At 66.5% G+C, this 22,452-nt stretch overlaps 1 protein-coding gene across 1 annotated transcript; it reads right to left on the minus strand.

Annotated features, from left to right (window-relative positions):
• Positions 1-5,666: 5,666 nt before the first annotated feature.
• ALKBH7 (alkB homolog 7, RNA demethylase) lies at positions 5,667-21,945 on the minus strand. The gene is made up of 13 exons (XM_090128692.1): positions 21,904-21,945; positions 21,688-21,776; positions 20,498-20,563; positions 18,586-18,678; positions 17,032-17,074; positions 15,918-15,972; positions 14,595-14,735; positions 13,793-13,949; positions 12,286-12,594; positions 10,949-11,119; positions 9,396-9,520; positions 7,706-7,827; positions 5,667-5,815 (listed from the first exon to the last, which is right to left on the minus strand). The coding sequence occupies exons 1-13, from the start codon at positions 21,926-21,928 to the stop codon at positions 5,697-5,699; spliced, it is 1,515 nt and encodes a 504-aa protein (XP_089984818.1). The 5' UTR covers positions 21,929-21,945; the 3' UTR covers positions 5,667-5,696.
• Positions 21,946-22,452: the final 507 nt, after the last annotated feature.

Raw genomic sequence — 22,452 nt, forward strand, 5'->3', positions numbered from 1 at the left:
TCAATGGGAACCCTATGGAAACCCCAAGAGGAATGGGGTAGGGGACAAGATGCACTTCTTCCTCAAGGAGTAAACTGGGGGGGGGGCGTGGAAATGGGGGGGGGAACAAATGGGGTCCGAAGATTGGGAATGTCCAATGGAAAGTTGATGGAAACCCTATGGAACCCAATGGGACTCAGTGGGCACCCTATGGGAACCCAATGGAATCCAATGAAAGCCCTATGGGAACCCAATGGAACCTAATGGAAACCCAATGGAACTCAATGGAACCCAATGGAACCCTATGGAATCCAGTGGAACCCAATGGGAACCCAATGAAACCCAATGGAACCCTATGGGAACCCTATGGAACCCAATGGAACCCTATGGGAACCCTATGGAACCCAATGGAACCCTATGGAACCCAATGGAACCCTATGGGAACCCTATGGAACCCAATGGAACCCTATGGGAACCCTATGGAACTCAATGGAACCCTATGGGAACCCTATGGAACCCAATGGAACCCTATGGGAACCCTATGGAACCCAATGGAACCCTATGGGAACCCTATGGAACTCAATGGAACCCTATGGAACCCAATGGAACCCAATGGAACCCAATGAAACCCAATGGAACCCAGTGGAACCCAATGGAACCCTATGGAACCCTATGGAACCCAATGAAACCCAATGGAAACCCTATGGAACCCTATGGAACCCAATGAAACCCAATGGAAACCCTATGGAAACCCTATGGAACCCAATGAAACCCAATGGAACCCAATGGGAACTCAATGAAAAGCCAATGGAACCCAATGGAACCCTATGGAACCCTATGGAACCCAATGGAACCCAATGGAACCCAATGGGAGTCAATGGGAGTCAATGGGAGTCAGCCCCATGAGGAGGGACGAGATGCTCATCTTCCTCGAGGAGTAATGGGGGGGGGGGGAGCACAAAAATGGGGGGGGGGCACAAAATGGGGGGGGGGGGCGGACAAAAGCGGGGGGGGTCACAAAAATGGGGGGGGGGGTGAAATGGGGTCCCATAACGGGGTCCCAAAACGGGGCATTGCAATGGAAAGTGAATGGAAACCCTATGGGAACCCGATGGACCCCCCCCATTTACAGCCCCCCCCCCCATTTACCGCCCCCCCCCTCATTTATGGACCCCCCCTATTTACAGCCCCCCCCCTCATTTATGGACCCCCCCCATTTACGGACCCCCCCATTTCCAGCCTTCCCCCCCCCCAGTTTACAGACCCCCACCAAATTCACAGCCCCCCCCCCAATTTACGACCCCCCTCCCCATTTACAGCCCCCCCCCAATTTACGGACCCCCCCCCCCATTTCCAGCTCCCCCCATTTCCAGCCCCCCTGCCCACAATTTATGGACCCCCCCCCGTTTATTGGGACCCCCACGTTTATGGGACCCCCCCCTTTTTGTGACACCCCCCCCCCCTTTGTGACCCTCCCCCTTTATGGAACCCCCCCCGCTTTATGGGACCCCCCCCCCCCTTTTTGTGACCCCCCCCCTTTATGGAACTCTCCCCCCACCCTTTGTGACCCCCCCCTTTTTTGGGACCCCCCCTTTGTGACCCCCCCCCTTTATGGGACCCCCATCCTTTGTGACCCCCCCCTCCTCTTTTTGTGACCCCCCCCCTTTATGGGACCCCCCCGTTTATGGGACCCCCACCCTTTGTGCCCCCCCCCTCTTTTTGTGACCCCCCCCTTTATAACCCCCCCCCCCTTTATGGGACCCCCCCTTTGTGACCCCCCCCTCTTTTTGTGACCCCCCCCTTTATGACCCCCCCCCCTTTATGGGCCCCCCCCTTTGTTACCCCCCCCGTTTATGGGACCCCGACCCTTTGTGACCCCCCCCTTTTGTGACCCCCCCCCCGTTTATGGGACCCCCCCCCTTTGTGCCCCCCCCCCTTTATGGGACCCCCACCCTTTGTGACCCCCCCCTCCTCTTTTTGTGACCCCCCCCCTTTATAGGACCCCCCCCTTTATGGGACCCCCCCGTTTATGGGACCCCGACCCTTTGTGACCCCCCCGCTTTTGTGACCCCCCCCTTTATGGGACCCCCCCCCTTTGTGCCCCCCCCCTTTTGTGCCCCCCCCCACGGTGCCGAAATAAAGCCCTGTTTGTGTACCCGACTCCTTGTGTGCTTTTGTGGGGGCGGGGGTTGGATCCGGTGCCCCCCCCCGCGGTTGTTTTTTTTTTTTCGGGGGGGGGGGGCGGCTGGAAAATCCCATGGCGGCCATTCTTCCACGCATTCCTTCCTTCCACCCCCGCTGTGCCCCCCCCCCCTCCGCCCCCCCCCCATGGAAAATTCCCATCTTGGGGGGGGGTCCTCAGCCCATCAGCGCCCCCACCCCCCCCCGCTGCATTCCTTGCGCTCCACTCATCCCGGGGGGGGGAGGGAATGGAATGGGGGGGGGGGATACCATTGACCCCCCCCCCAAATTAACACACGTACACACAAAGTGACCCCCCCCTCAATTCCCTACCTGAGGACCCCCCCCCATTTTATTGAGCCACCCCCCCCCATTTCCCCACCCCACCTGGAGACCCCCCCACATATTGACCCCCCCCCCAAATTCACTACATTGACTCCCCCCCCATATGTCCACCCGCAGCCCCCCCCCATTGGACCCCCCCCCATTGCCCCCCCCACATTTTTCCACCTGCCCCCCCCCCCCACATTGCCCCCCCCAAATTCCCCACATTGGCCCCCCCATCCATTGACCCCCCCTCCATTTCCCTACCTGCCTCCCCCGTTTGTCCCCCCCCCAAATTCCCCACCTGCAGACCCCCCCCCTCATTGACCCCCCCACATTGACCCCCCCACATTGACCCCCCCACATTGACCCCCCCCATTTCCCCACCTGCCCTCCCCAGTTTGCCCCCCCCCAAATTCCCCACCTGCAGACCCCCCCCATTGACCCCCCCCGACTGACCCCCCCCAAATTCCCCACCTTCAGACCCCCCCCCCACATTGACCCCCCCCTCCATAGCCCCCCCCAAATTCCCCACCTGCCCCCCCCCAGGTTGCCCCCCCCCAAATTCCCCACCTGCAGACCCCCCCTCATTTACCCCCCCCTCCATTTGACCTCCCCCCTCTATTGCCCCCCCCCCAATTTGCCCCCTCCCAAAATTCCCCACCTGCAGACCCCCCCCACATTGACCCCCCCACATTGACCCCCCCATTTCCCCACCTGCCCCCCCCCAGACTGACCCCCCCCCAAATTCCCCACCTGCAGACCCCCCCTCATTTACCCCCCCTCCATTTGACCTCCCCCCTCCATTGCCCCCCCCCCCAATTTGCCCCCTCCCAAAATTCCCCACCTGCAGACCCCCCCCAAATCCCCCCCCATTCCCCCCCCCCCAAATTCCTTCCCCTTCCCCCCCCCCAGCCGTGCTATGTGTGTATATGGGGGGGGGGGGGCGATATGGGGGGGGGGTCCCACCTTAACCCCGCCCCCCCCCCGCTGGGCTCAGCCCTTATAAAAGCCTCGCTTTTTCTTCTTCGGGGGGGGGGGGGACACGAATTTCTTCTCACCAGCACCGAAATGGGGGGGGGTCCGCAACTCTCCGCCTTCCTCCTCCTCCTCTTCCTCCTCGCCCCCCCCCCGTTTCGAAGCGACGCGTCTCAGCAACGGGATTTCGGTGAGGGGGGGGGGGAGGGGGGGGGGCGACATCAAAACGACCCCCCCCTCCTCCTCCCCCCCCCCCTCCCTCCTCCTCCTCCTCCTCCTCAACCCCCCCGTCGCGACCCTGCGGTCACGGGGGGGTTGTGGGGGGGGGTCCCTGATGGAGGGGGGGTCCGGATGGGGGGGGGTTTAATTGGGGGGGGGGTCGCGGTTTGTAGCCTCCTTAGCATCCAAGTCCGAGTGGGTGAATTGGGGTTGGGTTATCAATCGGACGAAACGATTTTATTTCGTTATTGCGGGGGGGTTTGTCCGGATCCCCCCCCCCTCAAATCATCGAATGGCTTTAATGAAATTAAAACCACCCGGGGGGGTCGCGGGGGGGTCGTGTTGTAAAGCCAACCGTTACGAAGACGTCGCTTTTATGGATGGCAAAAACCGGTGGCAGAGATTGAGGGAACTCAGCGCCGCCGGATGCGGCTGCGTCGGATGAACGGGGTGGGGGGGTGGGGGGGGGGGGGCAACGCCGAGACGCCCCCCCCTCAATTTAAAGCCCCCCCCCCCCCATCGTTGAGAGCCCCCCCCCCAAATCTCCGCCCAGCGCCGATCGACGCCCTCCGGAAGCGGTTCTGCCTTTATTTCAACGCGTCTGACCCCCCCAAATGGATGTGACCCCCCCAAAATGCGTCTGACCCCCCCCCCCAAGGACCTGGACCCCCCCCCAAGGACCTGGACCCCCCCCAACCCCCCCAATTTGGGTCCCCCCCCCCCCATTTACAGCTCCAATAAACGCGTCCCGTGCAGCAGAAGCGCTTCTGCCTTTCTTTCAACGCGTCTGACCCCCCCAAAAATGGATGTGACCCCCCCAAAATGGGTCTGACCCCCCCCCAAGCACCTGGAACCCCCCCCCAAAATACACCTGGACCCCCCCAGCCCCCCCAATTTGGGTCCCCCCCCCCGATTTACAGCTCCAATAAACGCCTCCCCTGCATCAGAAGCGCTTCTACCTTTATTTCAACGCGTCTGACCCCCCCCAAAATGGATGTGACCCCCCCAAAATGCGTCTGATCCCCCCCCCAAGCACCTGGAACCCCCCCCACAATGAGTCAGGGCGACCCCCCCCCCTCAATTTAAAGCTCCCCCTCCCCATCATTGAGACCCCCCCCCTCCACCCAACGCCGATCGACGCCCTCCAGAAGCGCTTCTGCCTTTATTTCAACGCGTCTGACCCCCCCAAATGGATGTGACCCACCCAAAATGGGTCTGACCCCCCCAAAATGCACCTGGACCCCCCCCCAAATACACCTGGACCCCCCCAGCCCCCCCAAATTTGGGTCCCCCCCCCCCGATTTACAGCTCCAATAAACGCCTCCCGTGCAGCAGAAGCGCTTCTGCCTTTCTTTCAACGCGTCTGACCCCCCCAAAATTGGATGTGACCCCCCAAAATGGATGTGACCCCCCCAAAAGTGGGTCGGACCCCCCCCCAGAATACACCAGGACCCCCCCGCAACCCAAAGACCCCCCCCCAATTTGGGTCCCCCCCCCCTTTTACAGCTCCAATAAACGCCTCCCGTGCAGCAGAAGCGCTTCTGCCTTTCTTTGAACGCGTCTGACCCCCCCAAAAATGGGTCGGACCCCCCCTCCATGCACCTGGACCCTCCCCAAAATACACCTGGACCCCCCCAGAGGTTCATAGAGACCCCCCCCAACCCAAAGACCCCCCCCCAATTTGGTCCCCCCCCCGATTTACAGCTCTAATAAACGCCTCCCCTGCAGCAGAAGCGCTTCTGCCTTTCAATGCATCCGACCCCCCCCAAAAATGCATCTGACCCCCCCCAAAATGGCTCTGACCCCCCCCTGACCCTCCCCCGATGAACCTGCAACCCCCCCCCCCCAAAATACACCTGGACCCCCCCCCAAACCACCCCCCCCCCCCCAATTACAGCTCCAATAAACCCCAAACCGACCCCAAAATCCCACAGAGACCCCCCACCATAAAGCCCCCCCCCCCCCCCCCAAAAAAGTGCACTGGGGGGGGGCACGGAGGGGGGGGGTCACTTTGCTCACTCTTTATTTCGCCTCTGTGCATCCGGGGGGGGGCAGTGACTCAGCTGCCCCCCCCCCCCTCCAGGTGCCTCTGTGCCCATAAACGCTGAGGAGCCATCGGGGGGGCAGGGGGCGTCTGGGGGGGGAGAAATGGGGGGGGGGTTAATTGGGGGGGGGTCTGGGTGACAGCTGGGGGGTGGGGGGGGGGGAAATCTGGGGGGGGGGCAATGGGGGGGGCTGGGGGCACAACAGAGGGGGTTTGGGGGGTCTGGGGGGGGGGAATGGGGGGTGGTTAATTGGGGGGGGGGCTGGGCAACAGCTGGGGGTAATGGGGGGGGCTGGGGGGGGGGGCAATTGGGGGGGCAACAGAGGGGGGTTGGGGGGTCCGGGGAGGGTCTGGGGGGGGGGCAGTGTGGGGGGGGGACGGAAATGAATTGGGGGGGGGCTCAGTGGGGGAGGGGGGGGCAGAGGGGTTCCTTCAGGGGGCTGTGGGTGAAATGGGGGCGTGGGGGGGGGGCTCAAGATACTTGGGGGGGGTCATGGGGGTCTCTGAGGGGTCTGGGGGGGTACGGGGGGGGGGGGCTGGGGGGGCTGGGGGCACAACAGGGGGGGTTTGGGGGGTCCAGGGGGGTTCTGGGGGGGGGCAATGGGGGGGGTCTGGGTGAGAGCTGGGGGGAATGGGGGGGGGAGTGAGAAATCGGGGGGGGGGGCAATTGGGGGGGGGCTGGGGGCACAACAGAGGGGGGTTGGGGGGTCCAGGGGGTGTCTGGGGGGGGGGCAATGTGGGGGGGGATGGAAAAGAATTGGGGGGGGGCTCAGTGGGGGTGGGGGGGGCAGAGGGGTTCATTCAGGGGGCTGTGGGTGAAATGGGGGCGTGGGGGGGGGGGGGGGCACAACAGTGGGGGTTTGGGGGGGCGATGGGGGGTGCCTGGGGGGGGCAAATGGGGGGGGGGCTCAAGATCTTTGGGGGGGGTCATGGGGGTCTCTGAGGGGTCTGGGGGGGTACGGGGGGGGGGCTGGTTAAAGATGGGGGGGGGGCAATTGGGGGGGGCTGGGGGCACAGCAGAGGGGGTTTAGGGGGTCTGGGGGGGGGGCAATGTGGGGGGGTTAATTGGGGGGGGGTCTGGGTGACAGCTGGGGGGAATGGGGGGGGGGTGGTGAAAAATCGGGGGGGGGAGCAATTGGGGGGGGCCGGGGGCACAACAGAGGGGGGTTGGGGGGTCCGGGGGGGGGGTCTGGGGGGGGGGCAATGTGGGGGGGGGGACGGAAATCAATTGGGGGGGGGCTCAGTGGGGGAGGGGGGAGCAGAGGGGTTCCTTCAGGGGGCTGTGGGTGAAATGGGGGCGTGGGGGGGGGGCTCAAGATACTTGGGGGGGGTCATAGGGGTCTCTGAGGGGTCTGGGGGGGTACGGGGGGGGGCTGGTTAAAGATGGGGGGGGCACTGGGGGGGGCTGGGGGGGATGGGGCACAACAGGGGGGGTTTAGGGGGTCTGGGGGGGGGCAATGGGGGGGGTTAATTGGGGGGGGGTCTGGGTGACAGCTGGGGGCTATGGGGGGGGGGTGAAAAATCGGGGGGGGGCAATTGGGGGGGGTGAGGGCACAACAGAGGGGGTTTGGGGGGTGATGGGGGGTCTGGGGGGGGCAAATGGGGGGGGGGCTCAAGATCTTTTTGGGGGGGGGTCATGGGGGTCTCTGAGGGGTCTGGGGGGGTACAGGGGGGGGGGCTGGTTAAAAATGGGGGGGGCACTGGGGGGGGGCTGGGGGACACAACAGAGGGGGTTTGGGGGGGCGATGGGGTGCCTGGGGGGGGGCAAATGGGGGGGGGGCTCATGGGGGGGGGGTCAAGATCCTTGGGGGGGGTCGTAGGGGTACAGAGGGGGGGGGGGGGTCCATGTGGGGCCCAGATCTGCGGGGGATTGGAATTATTGGGGTGGGGGGGGAGAACAGGGGGTCGTGGGGGGGGGGGTTACTGGGGGGGGGTTACTGGGGGGGGGGGGGGGGTCTCATTGTGGGGGGGGGCGCTCACCGTGGGGGGGGGCGTTGCGGCGGATGACGGCCAGGCGGCGCCGCCGGGGGATTTGGAGGGTCCCAAAAAACGATTCGGCCCCCCCCAAAACCTCGTGGGTGAACCCATAGCGCGCCTCATTCCTGGGGGGGGCACCGCTGTCAGGGGGGGGGGGGCAAAGGGGCAGCTCCCTGGGACCCCCCCCCCAAAATCCTGGGGATGGGGGAGGGGGTGGGGATGGGGGGCTCCCTAGGGGGCGCTGTGGGGTCCTGTGGGGTTTTATGGGTTCCTATGGGGCTCCATAGGGTGCTGTGGGGTCCTATGGGGTTTTATGGGTTTCTATGGGGTTTCTATGGGGTGCTGTGGGTCCCTATGGGGCTCTGTGGGGTTTTATGGGTCCCTATGGGGCTCTATGGGGTGCTGGGGGTTCCTATGGGGGTCTATGGGGTGCTTTGGGGTTCTATGGGGCTCTGTGGGGTTTTAGGGGTCCCTATGGGGCTCTGTGGAGTTTTATGGGTTCCTATGGGGCTCTATAGGGTGCTGTGGGGTCCTATGGGGTTTTATGGGTTCCTATGGGGTTTCTATGGGGTGCTGTGGGTCCCTATGGGGCTCTGTGGGGTTTTATGGGTTCCTATGGGGTGCTGTGGGTTCTTACGGGGCTCTGTGGGGTTTTATGGGTCCATATGGGGCTCTGTGGGGTGCTGTGGGTTCCTATGGGGCTCTGTGGGGTGCTGTTGGGTTCTATGGGGTTTTATGGGTCCCTATGGGGCTCTGTGGAGCTTTATGGGTTCCTATGGGGCTCTATGGGGTTTTATGGGTTCCTATGGGGCTCTGTGGGGTTTTATGGGTTCCTATGGGGCTCTGTGGGTTGCTGGGGGTTCCTATGGGGCTCTATGGGGTTTTATGGGTCCCTATGGGGTTTTATGGGTTCCTAGGGGGCTCTATGGGGTTTTATGGGTCCCTATGGGGCTCTGTGGGTTGCTGGGGGTTCCTATGGGGCTCTATGGGGTTTTATGGGTTCCTATGGGGCTCTGTGGGGTGCTGCGGGTTCCTATGGGGGTCTATGGGGTGCTGTGGGGTTCTATGGGGCTCTATGGGGTGCTTTGGGGTTCCTATGGGGGTCTATGGGGTGTTTTGGGGTTCTATAGGGCTCTATGGGGTTTTATGGGTTCCTATGGGGCAATATGGGGTTTTATGGGTCCCTATGGGGCTCTATGGGGTGCCGTGGAGCTTTATGGAGTTCTGTGGGGTTTTATAGGGCCTATGGGGCACTGTGGGGCCCTATGGGGCTCTATGGGGCCCTATGGGGCACTGTGGGGCTTTATAGGGCTCTATGGGGCGCTGTGGGGCTCTATGGGGTTCTGTGGGGCTCTATGGGGCACTGTGGGGCTCTATAGGGCTCTATGGGGTGCTGTGGGGCCCTATGGGGTTCTGTGGGGCTCTATGGGGCGCTGTGGGGCTCTATAGGGCTCTATGGGGCGCTGTGGGGCCCTATGGGGTTCTGTGGGGCTCTATGGGGTGCTGTAGGGCTCTATAGGGCTCTATGGGGCGCTGTGGGGCTCTATAGGGCTCTATGTGGCGCTGTGGGGTCCTATGGGGTTCTGTGGGGCTCTATGGGGTGCTGTAGGGCTCTATAGGGCTCTATGGGGCGCTGTGGGGCTCTATGGGGCTCTATAGGGCCCTATGGGGTTTTCTGGGCCCCCCAACTCACCGCAGGACGTAGAGGGAGAGGGGCTCCAGCAGCAGCTCTGCCCACTCCCGGGGGTCCCGAACGCTGCGCAGCCGCATCACCGCCGCCGACAGCAGGGAGACCCCCGCGATGGTGCAGCCGCAGAACTGGGGGGGGGGCACAAAGGGGGTGGGGGGGGGAGAGGGGGGGGTCAGGGGGTGGACAACCCCCCCAATGGGGCGCAAAGACCCTCCCCACAAAAGGGCAACGGTGCGGGAGAAAAGCTTGGGGGGTGGGGGGGGGGAAAGGGGGGGGACTCTCTGTGGGGTGTTGTGGGTCTATGGGGCGCTGCAGGTCTTCTATGGGGTGCTGTGGGTCTCTATGGGGTCTCAATGGGTCCCTATGGGGCACAGTGGGTCTCTATAGGGCACTGCAGGTCTTCTATGGGGTGCTGTGGGTCCCTATGGGGCACTGCAGGTCTCCTATGGGGTGCTGTGGGTCCCTATGGGGCACTGCAGGTCTTCTATGGGGCGCTGTGGGTCTCTATGGATCCCTATGGGTCTCCATGGGTCTCTATGGGGTCTCAATGGGTCCCTATGGGGCACAGTGGGTCCCTATGGGGCACTGCAGGTCTTCTATAGGGTGCTGTGGGTCTCTATGGATCTCTATGGACCCCTATGGGTCTCCACGGGTCTCTATGGGGTCTCAATGGGTCCCTATGGGGCACTGCAGGTCTTCTATGGGGGGCTGTGGGTCTCTATGGGGCACTGCAGGTCTTCTATGGGGCGCTGTGGGTCTCTATGGGTCTCTATGGACCCCTATGGGTCTCCACGGGTCTCTATGGGGTCTCCATGGGTCCCTATGGGGCACTGCAGGTCTTCTATGGGGTGCTGTGGGTCTCTATGGGGCACTGCAGGTCTTCTATGGGGGGCACAGTGGGTCTCTATGGGGCACTGCAGGTCTTCTATGGGGTGCTGTGGGTCCCTATGGGGCACTGCAGGTCTTCTATGGGGTGCTGTGGGTCCCTATGGGGCACTGCAGGTCTTCTATGGGCCACCATGGGTCTCAATGGGTCCCTATGGGTCTCTATGGGTCTCTATGCATTTCAATGGGTCTCAATGGAGTCCCTATGGGTCTCCATGGGTCTCTATGCATTTCAATGGGCCTCAAAGGCGTCTCTATGGGTCTCTATGGGTCCCTATGGGTCTCTCTATGGGTCTCTATGGGTCTCTCTATCTATGGGTCTCTCTATAGGTCTCTATGGGTTCCTATGGGTCTCTATGCATTTTAATGGGTCCCAATGGAGTCCCTATGGGTCTCTATGGGTCTCAATGGGTTCCCAATCAGTCTCTATGGGTCCCTATGGGTCTCAATGGGTCCCTATGGGTCTCAATGGGTCCCTATGGGTTCCCAATCAGCCTCTATGGGTCTCAATGGGTCTCAATGGCTCCCTATGGGTCCCTATGGGTCTCTATGGGTCCCTCTGGGTCTCTATGCATTTCAATGGATCTCAATGGGGTCCCTATGGGTCCCTATGGGTTCCCAATGGGGTACCTATGGGTCCCCCCGTGCGTGGCAGTGGGGCAGCGGCCCACCTTGGTGCTGTCGATGTGGGGCCGCACGCAGCCGTGGGGCGCCAGGTCCAGGATGTGGCTGTGGGGCACGGGGGGCCGCGCGGGGGGGAAGGCGCAGGACATCCGCTGCAGCACCGCCGCCCCCGCCGCCCCCCAGCGGCTGCGCTCCGCCTCCCGGAACCCGGAAATGGCCTGCAGGAGTGACCTCTGACCCCGTGACCTCTGACCCCGTGACCCCGAGCGCCCCCCCCAAGCGTGGTGCCCCCCTGACCCCACAACCCCCAGACACCGCCGACTTCTGCTGGCCCCACAGATCCCCGTGACCCCTGACCTCGGTGACCTTTGACCCCAACCCTTGCTGACCCCAAAGCCCCCAGTGACCCCCGACCTCGGTGACCCCTGACCCCATAGCCCCCAGTGACCCCTGACCCCATAGCCCCCAGTGACCCCTGACCCCCCTGCCCCTAAGATCCCCCCACTCCCAGTAACCTCAAACCCTCCCGACTTCCAACCCTCGACCCCAGTGACCTTTGACCCCATGAACCCCAAGTGACCTTTGACCCCCAAACCCCGGCCGCTGTGGGTCTCCCTAAGATGACCCCTGACCCCACGTAACCCCTGACCTCGTGTGACCCCAGGGCCTCACCTCCCACTGACCCTACGTGGCCCCTGACCCCACGTGACCCCTGAACTCACATGACCCCACTGACCTCACCTCCCACTGACCCCTGACCCCACGTGACCCCGCCTCCACTGACCCCTGGTGACCCTTGACCCCACGTGACCCAACTGACCCCACCTCCACCGATCTCTGACCCCACGTGACCCAACCTCCACTGACCTCTGACCCTACGTGACCCCTGACCCCACTGACTTCACCTCCCTCTGACCCCACGTGACCCCTGACCCCACCTCCACTGACTCCTGACCCCACGTGACCCGACCTCCACTGACCCCTGACCCTACGTGACCCCATGTGACCCCTGACCCCACTAACTACACCTCCCACTGACCCCACGTGACCCCTGACCCCACGTGACCCCTGAACTCACATGACCCCACTGACCTCACCTCCCACTGACCCCTGACCCCATGTGACCCCACCTCCACAGATCCCTGGTGACCCCTGACCCCACGTGACCCAACTGACCCCACCTCCACTGACCTCTGACCCCACGTGACCCCTGACCCCACCTCCCACTGACCCCTGACCCCACGTGACCCCACCTCCCACTGACCCCTGACTCCACGTGACCCCACGTAACCCCACGTGACCCCCCTCCCCCAACCCCCACGCCGCCCACCCTCCCCACGTGACCCCGCTGACCCCGTGCCCTTTGCCCTTTGCCCTCGCTGACCCCATCCCAGTGCCCGTCCTCGTAGCGCCGCCTCCGCAGCGCCTCCTCCGCGTCCCGCAGCAGCGCGGCGCCCTCCTCGGGGCTGACGAAGGCGGCGAACACCGCGGCCGAACGGCTCAGCCGTTCCCGCAGCGCGGGGCTGGAGGCGCGGAGCAGCTCCGGGGCGGGGGTCGGAGCGGGGCCCCCCCCGGGAAAAGCGGCCCCCCCCGGGAAAAAGGCCGGAACCGCCGCCGCCGCCGCCGCGGGGCCCGGAACGCGGAGAGAGCGCCGGAAGTGCGGGAACAGAGAGCGCCGCATGCCGGAAGTGCGCTGCATGATGGGAAACGGCGCGGGGTGTTGTGGGAGAGGGGGCGGGGACGGCGGGTGAGCTGGGGGGGTGGTGGGCGGGGCTACGGGGAGGGGGCGGGGCTACGGACACTGGGGAGCCACGTGGGGAGCCGATAGGGACCCATAGGGACTCACAGAGACCCATAGGGACCCACAGCACCCCATAGAGACCCATGGTGCTCCATAGGGACCCATAGAGACCCATAGGGACCCATAGAGCCACATAGGGACTCACAGCGCCCCATAGGGACCCATAGGGAGCCATTGGGAGCCATAGGGACCAATAGGGAGCCATAGAGACCCATAGGGACCCATAGTGACTCATAGAGACCCATAAGGACCCACAGCGCCCCATAGAGACCCACGGTGCCCCATAGGGACCCATAGAGACCCATAGGGACCCATAGAGCCACATAGGGACCCACAGGGACCCATAAGGGACCCATAGAGCCCCGCAGAGACCAATAGGAACCCATAGAGACCAATAGGGACCCATAGGGACCCACAGCGCCCCATAGAGACCTACAGAGCTCCATAGGGACCCATAGGGAACCACAGCACCCCATAGGAACCCATAGAGACCCACAGCACCCCACAGGGGCCCATAGGGACCCACAGTGCCCCATAGGGACCCACAGCACCCCATAGGGACCCACAGCGCCCCATAGGGACCCATAGGAACCCATAGGGACCCACAGCGCCCCATAGGGACCCATAGGAACCCATAGAGAACCACAGACCCCATAGAGACCCATAGGGACCCACAGCACCCCATAGGAACCCATAGAGACCCACAGCACCCCACAGGGGCCCATAGGGACCCACTGCGCCCCATAGGGACCCACAGCACCCCATAGGGACCCATAGGAACCCATAGGGACCCACAGCACCCCATAGGAACCCATAGAGACCCACAGCACCCCACAGGGGCCCATAGAGACTCATAGGGACCCACTGCGCCCCATAGGGACCCACAGCACCCCATAGGGACCCATTGAGACCCACAGCGCCCCACAGGGGTCCACAGTGCCCCATAGAGACTCACAGAGACCCATAGCATCCCATATCACCCCACACCGCCCCACATCACCCCACATCACCCCACATCGCCCCACATCGCCCCACACCGCCCCACATCGCCCCACATCACCCCACACCGCCCCACAGCCCCCACACTCACCCACAACTGCTCAGGGCCGGGGTTCGGGGCCGCCCCACATCTCGGGGTCCCCCCACATCTCGGGGTCACCCCCCAGTTCCGGGGATCCCCACAAGTGTGGGGTGCTGAGGAGGCGCTGCCCCATAACTGCCGCCCGCTCCGCCTCCAACTGCTCCCCCTATGGGGAAAGAGGGGTTAAGCGGGGGGGGAACCACACTTGGGGGTCCCAGCCCCACATTTGGGGTCCCATCCCACACCTGGGGGTCCCAGCCCCACATTTAGGGCTCCCATCCCACTCTTGGGGTTCCCAGCCCCACACTTGGGGGTCCCAGCCCCACATTTAGGGGTCCCATCCCACACCTGGAGGTCCCCAGCCCCACACCTGGGGATCCCAACCCACGTTTGGGATCCCAGCCCCACATTTAGGGGTCCCCAGCCCCACACTTGGGGACCGCATCTCACTCTTGGGGTCCCCAGCCCCACACTTGGGGGTCCCAGCCCCACACTTGAGGTCCCAGCCCCACATTTAGGGGTCCCCAGCCCCACACTTGAGGTCCCAGCCCCACATTTAGGGGTCCCCAGCCCCACACTTGGGGGTCCCAGCCCCACACCTGGGGGTCCCAGCCCCACACTTGGGGGTCCCCAACTTCACACTTGAGGGTCCCAGCCCCACATATGAGGTCCCAGCCCCACACCTGGGGATCCCAGCCCCACATTTAGAGGTCCCAGCCCCACATTTAGGGGTCCCCAGCCCCACACTTGGGGATCCCAGCCCCACACTTGGGGGTCCCCAGCCCCACACTTGGGGGTCCCAGCCCCCCACCTCCATCGCCAGCCTCTCGGCCGCCTCATTAAAGGCCCTTCGCTCCCCCTCCAGCGCCCCCTGCAGGCGCCGCAGCCGCTGCCGTTCGTCCCATAGGGCCGGGGGGGGGGCGGGGGGGGCCACAGCCGCTGCTGCCATTTCCTGCGAGGGGGGGGGAGAAGCTTTGAGCCCCCCCCCAACTTTGAGCCCCCCCCCAACTTCGAGCCCCCCCCCAAATATTGTGAACCCCCCCCCCAAACTATTGGGGTGCCCCAAACTTTGACCCCCCCCCAAATATTATGGGACCCCCAACTTTGAGCCCCCCCCCAAATATTAGGACCCCCCCCAACTTTGAATCCCCCCAAATATTGGGGACCCCCCCAAAAAATATTCCGACCCCCCCCAACTTTCAGCCCCCCCCAAATATTGGGGACCCCCCCAAAAAACATTGGGGTCCCCTCAACTTTACGCCCCCCCCCCCCAAATTTTAGGGCCCCCCAACTTTGAGTCCCCCCCCCCCCCCGCAAATATTGGACCCCCCCCAGAAAATATTGTGGGCCCCCCAACTTCGAGCCCCCCCCCAAATATTGTGCCCCCCCCCAAATCATGGGGAACCCCCTCAAATATTACAGGTCCCCAACTTTGAGCCCCCCCTCCCAAATATTGGGCCCCCCCCCAAAAATATTTGCCCCCCCAATTTTGAGCCCCCCCAAATATCGGGGACCCCCCCAAAAAAATTCTGACCCCCCCAATTTTGAGCCCCCCCCAAATATTTGCCCCCCCCCAAATCATGGGGAACCCCCCCAAATCTTACAGCACCCCCAACTTTGAGCCCCCCCCTCCCAAATCTCCCCCCCTCCCCACTATTGTGCCCCCCCCCCAAATATCGGTGACCCCCCCCAAAAAAATATGATGCCCCCCCCAACTTCGAGCCCCCCCCCTCAAATATTTGCCCCCCCCAAATAATAGGGAACCCAATCAAATCTTGTGGGACCCCCAACTTTGAATCCCGCCCCTCCCAAATATCCCCCCCCCCAAACATCTGTGACCCCCCCCCAAAAAAAAACATGATGCCCCCCCCAACTTCAAGCCCCCCCCCCCCCCCCAAATATTTGCCCCCCCCCCCCGCCCCCCCCCACCTGCAGGCAGCGGTGCTGCATTGCGATCAGCTCCCGCCCCACAGCCGCCTCCGCCCGCAGCCGCCGCAGCTCCTCCTCGTGGGGGGGGGGGGGCACGGGGGGGGCCCTGCGGCTGCCTGGGGGGGGGTGGGGGGGGGTCACCCACCCACCCAGCCCCGAAACCGTGTGACCCCCCCCCCCCCAAAAAAAATGGATCTGCACCCACCTCTGCGATGCTCGTGGGGGGGGACGGCGGGACGATCCGGGAGCCCCCCCACAGTCTGGGGGTGGGGGGGGGGGGTTATTGGGGGGCGGGGATTTGAGGGGGGGGGGGATTTGACGGGGGGGGCTTTGAGGGGGGGGGTCTGTGGGGGGGGTCTGCAGGATGATCCAGGAGCCCCCCCCCGGTCTGGGGCTGTGGGGTGGGGGGGTTATTGGGGGGGGGGGCTTTGAGGGGGGGGCTTTGAGGGGGGGGGTCTGGGTGTTATGGGTGGGGGTCTGCAGGATGATCCGGGAGCCCCCCCACAGTCTGGGGGTGGGGGGGGGGGTTATTGGGGGGGGGGATTTGAGGGGGGGGGCTTTGAGCGGGGCGGTCTCGGTGTTATGGGGGGGGGGGCTGTGGGGGGGGGTCTGCAGGATAATCCGGGACACCCCCCCGGTCTGGGGCTGTGGGGTGGGGGGGTTATTGGGGGGGGGGATTTGAGGGGGGGGGCCTTGGGGGGGGGGGGTCTGGGGGTTATGGGGCGGGTCTGTGTGAGGGGGGGTCTGCAGGGTGATCCGGGACCCCCGGGACCTGGGGGGGGGTTTGAGGGGGGGGTCTGGGTGTTATGGGGGGGGTCTGTGGGGGGGGGGGTCTATGGGATGATCTGGGACCCCCCCCAGTCTGGGGATGGGGGGGGGGGGTTATTGGGGGCGGGGGGGAGGTGAGGGGGGGGGCAGGGGGCTTTGGGGGGGTCTATGGGTTATGGGGGGGGGCATGGGGGGTTATGGGGCTTTGGGGGGGGGGGCGGGTGTTATGGGGGGGGTCTATGGGATGATCTGGGACCCCCCCCCAACCTGGGGCTGTGGGGTGGGGGGTTACTGGGGGGGGTCGGGGGGGGGGGGGCTTTGAGGGGGGGGGTCTTATGGGTTATGGGGGGGGGCGTGGGGGGGTTGTGGGGCTTTGGGTTGGGGTCTGGGTGTTATGGGGGGATCTGGGGATGGGGGGTGGGGGGGTTATGGAGGATCTGGGGGGGGTCTGAGGGGGGGTCTGGGGGGGGTTTAGGGGTCACTGGGGGGGGGGGTCTGTGTTATGGGGGGGGGTCCTAAGGGGGTTCTTCGGGGGGGGGGTCTGCACTCACCCTCACGCCGTGCTCTCCTCTGTGCCCCCCCCTCGGCCGCCTCCTGCCCCCCCCCCAACCCAGGGCCTCTCGTCAGTGCGGGGGGGTTGGCAGCGGTGCCCCCCCCCCATCCCATAACCCCCCCCCCACCACTTTAATCCCCCTCGCCCCCCCCCATATCAACCCCCCCCCCCCCCTCATATTTTTCCCTCTCCCTTTGGGACCCCCCCATCCTCCCCCCATCCGACCCCCCCCCAGCACAAAGGATGCCCCCCCCTCAGCAATGCCCCCCCCCCCCAGGACCCCCCCATAACCCCCCCCCCCACTACTGTCCCCCCCGTAGGACCCCCTCCCCATATCTCACCCAGCAGTGCCCCCCCCCCAACGACCCCCCCCCCCAAATCCCCCCCCCCCCACCAGCCCTTCCCGCAGCCGCCGGTTCTCCCCCCCCCAGGACCCCCCCAGCCCCCCCCCCATACATTCCCTTCCCCCCCCACGACCCCCAAAGCCCCCCCCCACATTCCCCACCCCCCCAGGCCCCCCCCCCATACATTCCCTGCCCCCCCCCCCACGACTCCCCCAGCCCCCCCCACCCACATTCCCCGCTTCCCCACGAACCCCCCCCAGGCCCCCCCCTTAGACCCCCCCCCACATTCCCCACCCCCTCACACCCCCCCCGCCCCCCCTCCACCAGCCGTTCCCGCAGCCACCGGTTTTCCCCCCCCCACGACCCCCTCCCAAGGTGTTCCCCCAGGCCCCCCCCCCCATTCCCCACTCCCCCCACGACCCCCCCCCAAGTGCCCCCCCCAACATTCCCCGCCCCCCCCCCACCAGCCGTTCCCTCAGCCGCCGGTTCTCCCCCCCCCCAAGACCCTCCCAGGACCCCCCCACACCTTCCCTGCCCCCACCCCCCCCCACCAGCCGTTCCCGCAGCCGCCGGTTCTCCCCCCACCACGACCCCCCCAGGGCCCCCCCCATACATTCCCTGCCCCCCCCACGACCCCCCCCACCAGCCCTTCCCGCAGCCGCCAGTTCTCCCCCCCCCACGACCCCCCCAGCCCCCCCCCACATTCCCCACTCCCCCCACGACCCCCCCCCAAGTGCCCCCCCCCACATTCCCTGCTCCCCCACGACCCCCCCCCAGGCCCCCCCCTAAGACCCCCCCCACGACCCCCCCACCAGCCGTTCCCGCAGCCACGGTTCTCCCCCCCCCCCACGACCCCCCCAGGCCCCCCCCACATTCCCCGCCCCCCCCCACGACCCCCCCCACATTCCCTGCCTCCCCAACGCCCCCCCCCCACGATCCCCCCCTGCCCCCCCCCCCAGCCATTCCCCCAGCCGCCGGTTCTCCCCCCCCCAAGACCCCCCCCATACATTCCCTTCCCCCCCCACGACCCCCCCAGGCCCCCCCCACATTCCCCGCCCCCCCCCAAGACCCCCCCACATTCCCTGCCTCCCCAACGCCCCCCCCCCATGACCCCCCCCCGCCCCCCCCCACCAGCCGTTCCCGCAGCCGCCGGTTCTGCCCCCCCCCATGACCCCCCCCCAGGGCCCCCCCCCACGACCCCCCCCCACCAGCCGTTCCCGCAGCCGCCGGTTCTCCCCCCGCAGCCGCTCCGTTTCCGCCCCCAGGCTCAGCAGCGCCCGCTGCGATGCGGCAACGCGGAGCTGTGGGGACAACCGGGGGGGGGGCACCGGGGGGGGGGGGGCAGCGTGGGGACGTTGGGGGGGGGGGGGACATGGGGGGGGCACTGCTGGGGGGGCACCGTGGGGTCAATGGGGGGGGGTGGGGGGATATGGGGGGAGGACGTGGGGGGGCACTGCTGGGGGGGGCACCGTGGGGGCACGGGGGGGGCAGCATAGGGACAAGTTGGGGGGGGGGGGGACATGGGGGGGGGACACGGGGGGACGTTGGGGGGGCACTGCTTGGGGGGGGCACCGTGGGGACAATGGGGGGGGGTGGGGGGATATGGGGGGGGGACGTGGGGGGGGCGCTGCTGGGGGGGCACGGGGGGGGGCACCATAGGGACAATGGGGGGGGGTTGGGGGACGTGGGGGGGACACGGGGGGGGCACGGGGGGACGGGGGGAGGCACTGCTGGGGGGGCACCATGGGGACAATGGGGGGGGGGAACATGGGGGGGACACGGGGGGGGCACGGGGGGGGGGCACCGTGGGGATAATGGGGGGGGGTTGGGGGACACATTGGGGGGACACGGGGGGGGCACAGCTGGGGGGGGCACGGGGGGGCACCATGGGGACAATGGGGGGGGGTTGGGGGACATGGGGGGGACACGGGGGTCGTGGGGGGGGGGCACTGCTGGGGGGGGCACCATGGGGACAATGGGGGGTGGTGGGGGGACATGGGGGGGGGGACACGGGGGGGGCACCATAGGGACAATGGGGGGGAGATGGAGGACGTGGGGGGGACACGGGGGGGGCACAGCTGGGGGGGCACCGTGGGGGCGTGGGGGGGGCACCATAGGGACAATGGGGGGGGGGGGTGGGGGGACATGAGGGGGGGGACATCATGGGGACATGGGGGGGGGTGGGGAGACAAGGGGGGGGGCACTGCTGGGGGGGGGCACCGTGGGGACATGGGGACACGGGGGGGGCACCGGGGGGGGGAACATAGGGGGGCACCATGGGGACATGGGGGGGCAGCGTGGAGAAATTGGGGGGGGGGGGACATTATGGGGACATGGGGGTGGAGGGGGGGGCACCACAGGGACAATGGGGGGGGCAGCGTGGGAAACTGGGGGGGGTGGGGAGACATGGGGGGGGGACATCATGGGGACATGGGGACACGGGGGGGGGACACGGGGGGACGTGGGGGGGGCACAGCTGGGGGGGGGACATGGGGACATGGGGGGGGGAGACAAGGGGGGGGCACTGTTGGGGGGGCAACGTGGGGACATGGGGACACGGGGGGGGCACTGTGGGGACATGGGGGGGGGCAGTGTGGGGAAATTGGGGGGGGGACACAATAGGGACAATGGGGGGGGGGTGGGGGACATGGGGGGGGCACAGCTGGGGGGGGGCACCGTGGGGACACGAGGACACGTGGGGGGGGGCACGGGGGGATGTGGGGGGGGACATGGGGGGGCACTGCTGGGGGGGGGCAGCGTGGGAAACTGGGGGGGGGAGAGTGGAGGGACAATGGGGGGGGGCAGCGTGGGGAAATTGGGGGGGGGGCACATTATGGGGACATGGGGGGGGTGGGGGGTAAAGGGGGGGCACTGCTGGGGGGGGGCAGCGTGGGAAACCGGGGGGGGAGTGGGGGGGGCACCATGGGGACAATGGGGGGGGGGGGTGGGGAGGGCGTGGGGGGGGGCACTGCCGGGGGGGGGCACCGTGGGGATGTGGGGGGGAAAATGGGGGGACACAATGGGGGGCTGGGGGGGGGGCACGGGGAGATGGGGGGGGTGGGGGGGGGTCGCGGGGGGGGGTCACGAGGGGGGGGTCACGGGGGGGGGGGCCGCCCCCACCTGCAGCTCCCTCAGCCGCCCCCGCAGCTCCCGCTGCCACTGCGCCCCCCCCCGCGGTGCTGCTTCCTATGGGGGGGGGGGGGGCACAAATGGGGCGTCATGGGGCGTCCCACAGCCCCCCCCCACAATAACACCATTGCGCCCCCCCGTGCCCCCCCCCATAATCCCTTATACAGCCCCCCCCGTAACCCCATAACATCCCTATAGCCCCCCCCCCATAACCCCATTACAGCCCCCCCATCTCCGCCCCCCCCATAACTCCATTATGGCCCCCCCCCCCCGTGCCCCCCCCATAACCCCATTACAGCCCCCCCCCGCCCCCCCCCAGTAACCCCAATACAGCCCCCACAGCCCCCCCCGGCCCCATTATAACCCCATTATGGCCCCCCCTGTGCCCCCCCCATAACCCCATATACAGCCCCCCCCGACTCCGCCCCCCCCCCTGCACCCCCCCCATAACCCCATTACGGCCCCCTGACCCCCCCATAATCCCATATACAGCCCCCCCTGTGCCCCCCCCCCATAACCCCATATACAGCCCCCCCCCCCCCCCCCCATAATCCCACTACGGCCCCCCCTGTGCCACCCCCCCCATAACCCATTACAGCCCCCCCCTTGCCCCACCCATAACCCGATTATGGCCCCCCCCATCCCCCCCCCCATAATCCCATATACAGCCCCCCCTGCCCCCCCCATAACCCCATTATGGCCTCCCCTGTGCCCCCCCCCCATAACCCCATTACAGCCCCCCCTTGCCCCCCAAGAACCCCATTACAGCCCCCCTGCCCCCCCCCAATAATCCCATATACAGCCCCCCCCCCCCCCGTGCCCCCCCCATAACCCCATTACGGCCCCCCCTGCGCCCCCCCCATAACCCCATTATGGCCTCCCCTGTGCCCCCCCCACAACCCCATTACAGCCCCCCCTTGCCCCCCCATAACCCCATTACAACCCCCTGCCCCCCCCCAATAACCCCCTATACAGCCCCCTCCTGCGCCCCCCCCATAACCCCATAACATCCCCATAGCCCCCCATAACCCCATTATGGCCCCCCCCTTGCCCCCCCCATAACCCCAATACACCCCCACACCCCCCCCGCCCCCCCCACAACCCCATTACAGCCCCCCCCTGTGCCCCCCCCCATAACCCCCTTCCACCCCCCTGCACCCCCCCCAATCCCCCCCCCCCACCTTCTCCTCCCCTCCAGCAGCTCCGGGGGGGTCCCCGCGTTCCCCCCCCCCCACGGCCGGATGCGGCGCTTCCTCCGCCTGAGGGTTGGCTGCGGGGGGGGGGGCGGTTTTGTGGGGGGGGGGCTTTAGGGGCACTTCTGGGTTTCCCCGCCCCATAGCGGGACCCCAAAGTGTCCCCCCCCCACCCCACAAACCCCCCCCCCCCATCGCCATTACCTGGGGGCGGGGCCCGGCGCTCCATGGCCCCACTGATGTGATCTGGGGGGGGGGGGGATTTGGGGGGGGGGATTTGAGGGGGGGGGGCTCAGTGGGACCCACAACTGCCCCATAAACCACCCCATAAACCGCCCCCATTAATTGCCCCCATTAACTGCCCCACAACTGCCCCATAAGCTGCTCCACCTTCCCCCACAGAGCCCCCAACCCCCCCCCAAGACCCCGCCCCATAGAGCCCCCCACCCCCCAAATCCCACCCTATAGAGCCCCCCAACCCCCCCATAGGGCCCCCCAGCCCCCCAATCCCACCCTATAGAGACCTCCAACCCCCCCATAGGGCCCCAAAGCCCCCCACCCCATAGAGCTCCCCAACCCCCCCAAGCCCTCCAACCCCGCCCCATAGAGCCCCCCCATCCCCCCAATCCCACCCTATAGAGACCCCCAACCCGCCCCATAGGGCCCCCCAACCCCCTAACACCACCCCATAGAGCCCCCCAAACCCCCCCCGACCCCAAGCCCACCCCATAGAGCTCCCCAAGCCCCCCCCAG

This window comes from Phasianus colchicus, chromosome 34 (genome assembly GCF_987193195.1).
Source record: "Phasianus colchicus chromosome 34, bPhaCol1.hap1.1, whole genome shotgun sequence".
Classification (NCBI taxonomy): domain Eukaryota; kingdom Metazoa; phylum Chordata; class Aves; order Galliformes; family Phasianidae; genus Phasianus; species Phasianus colchicus.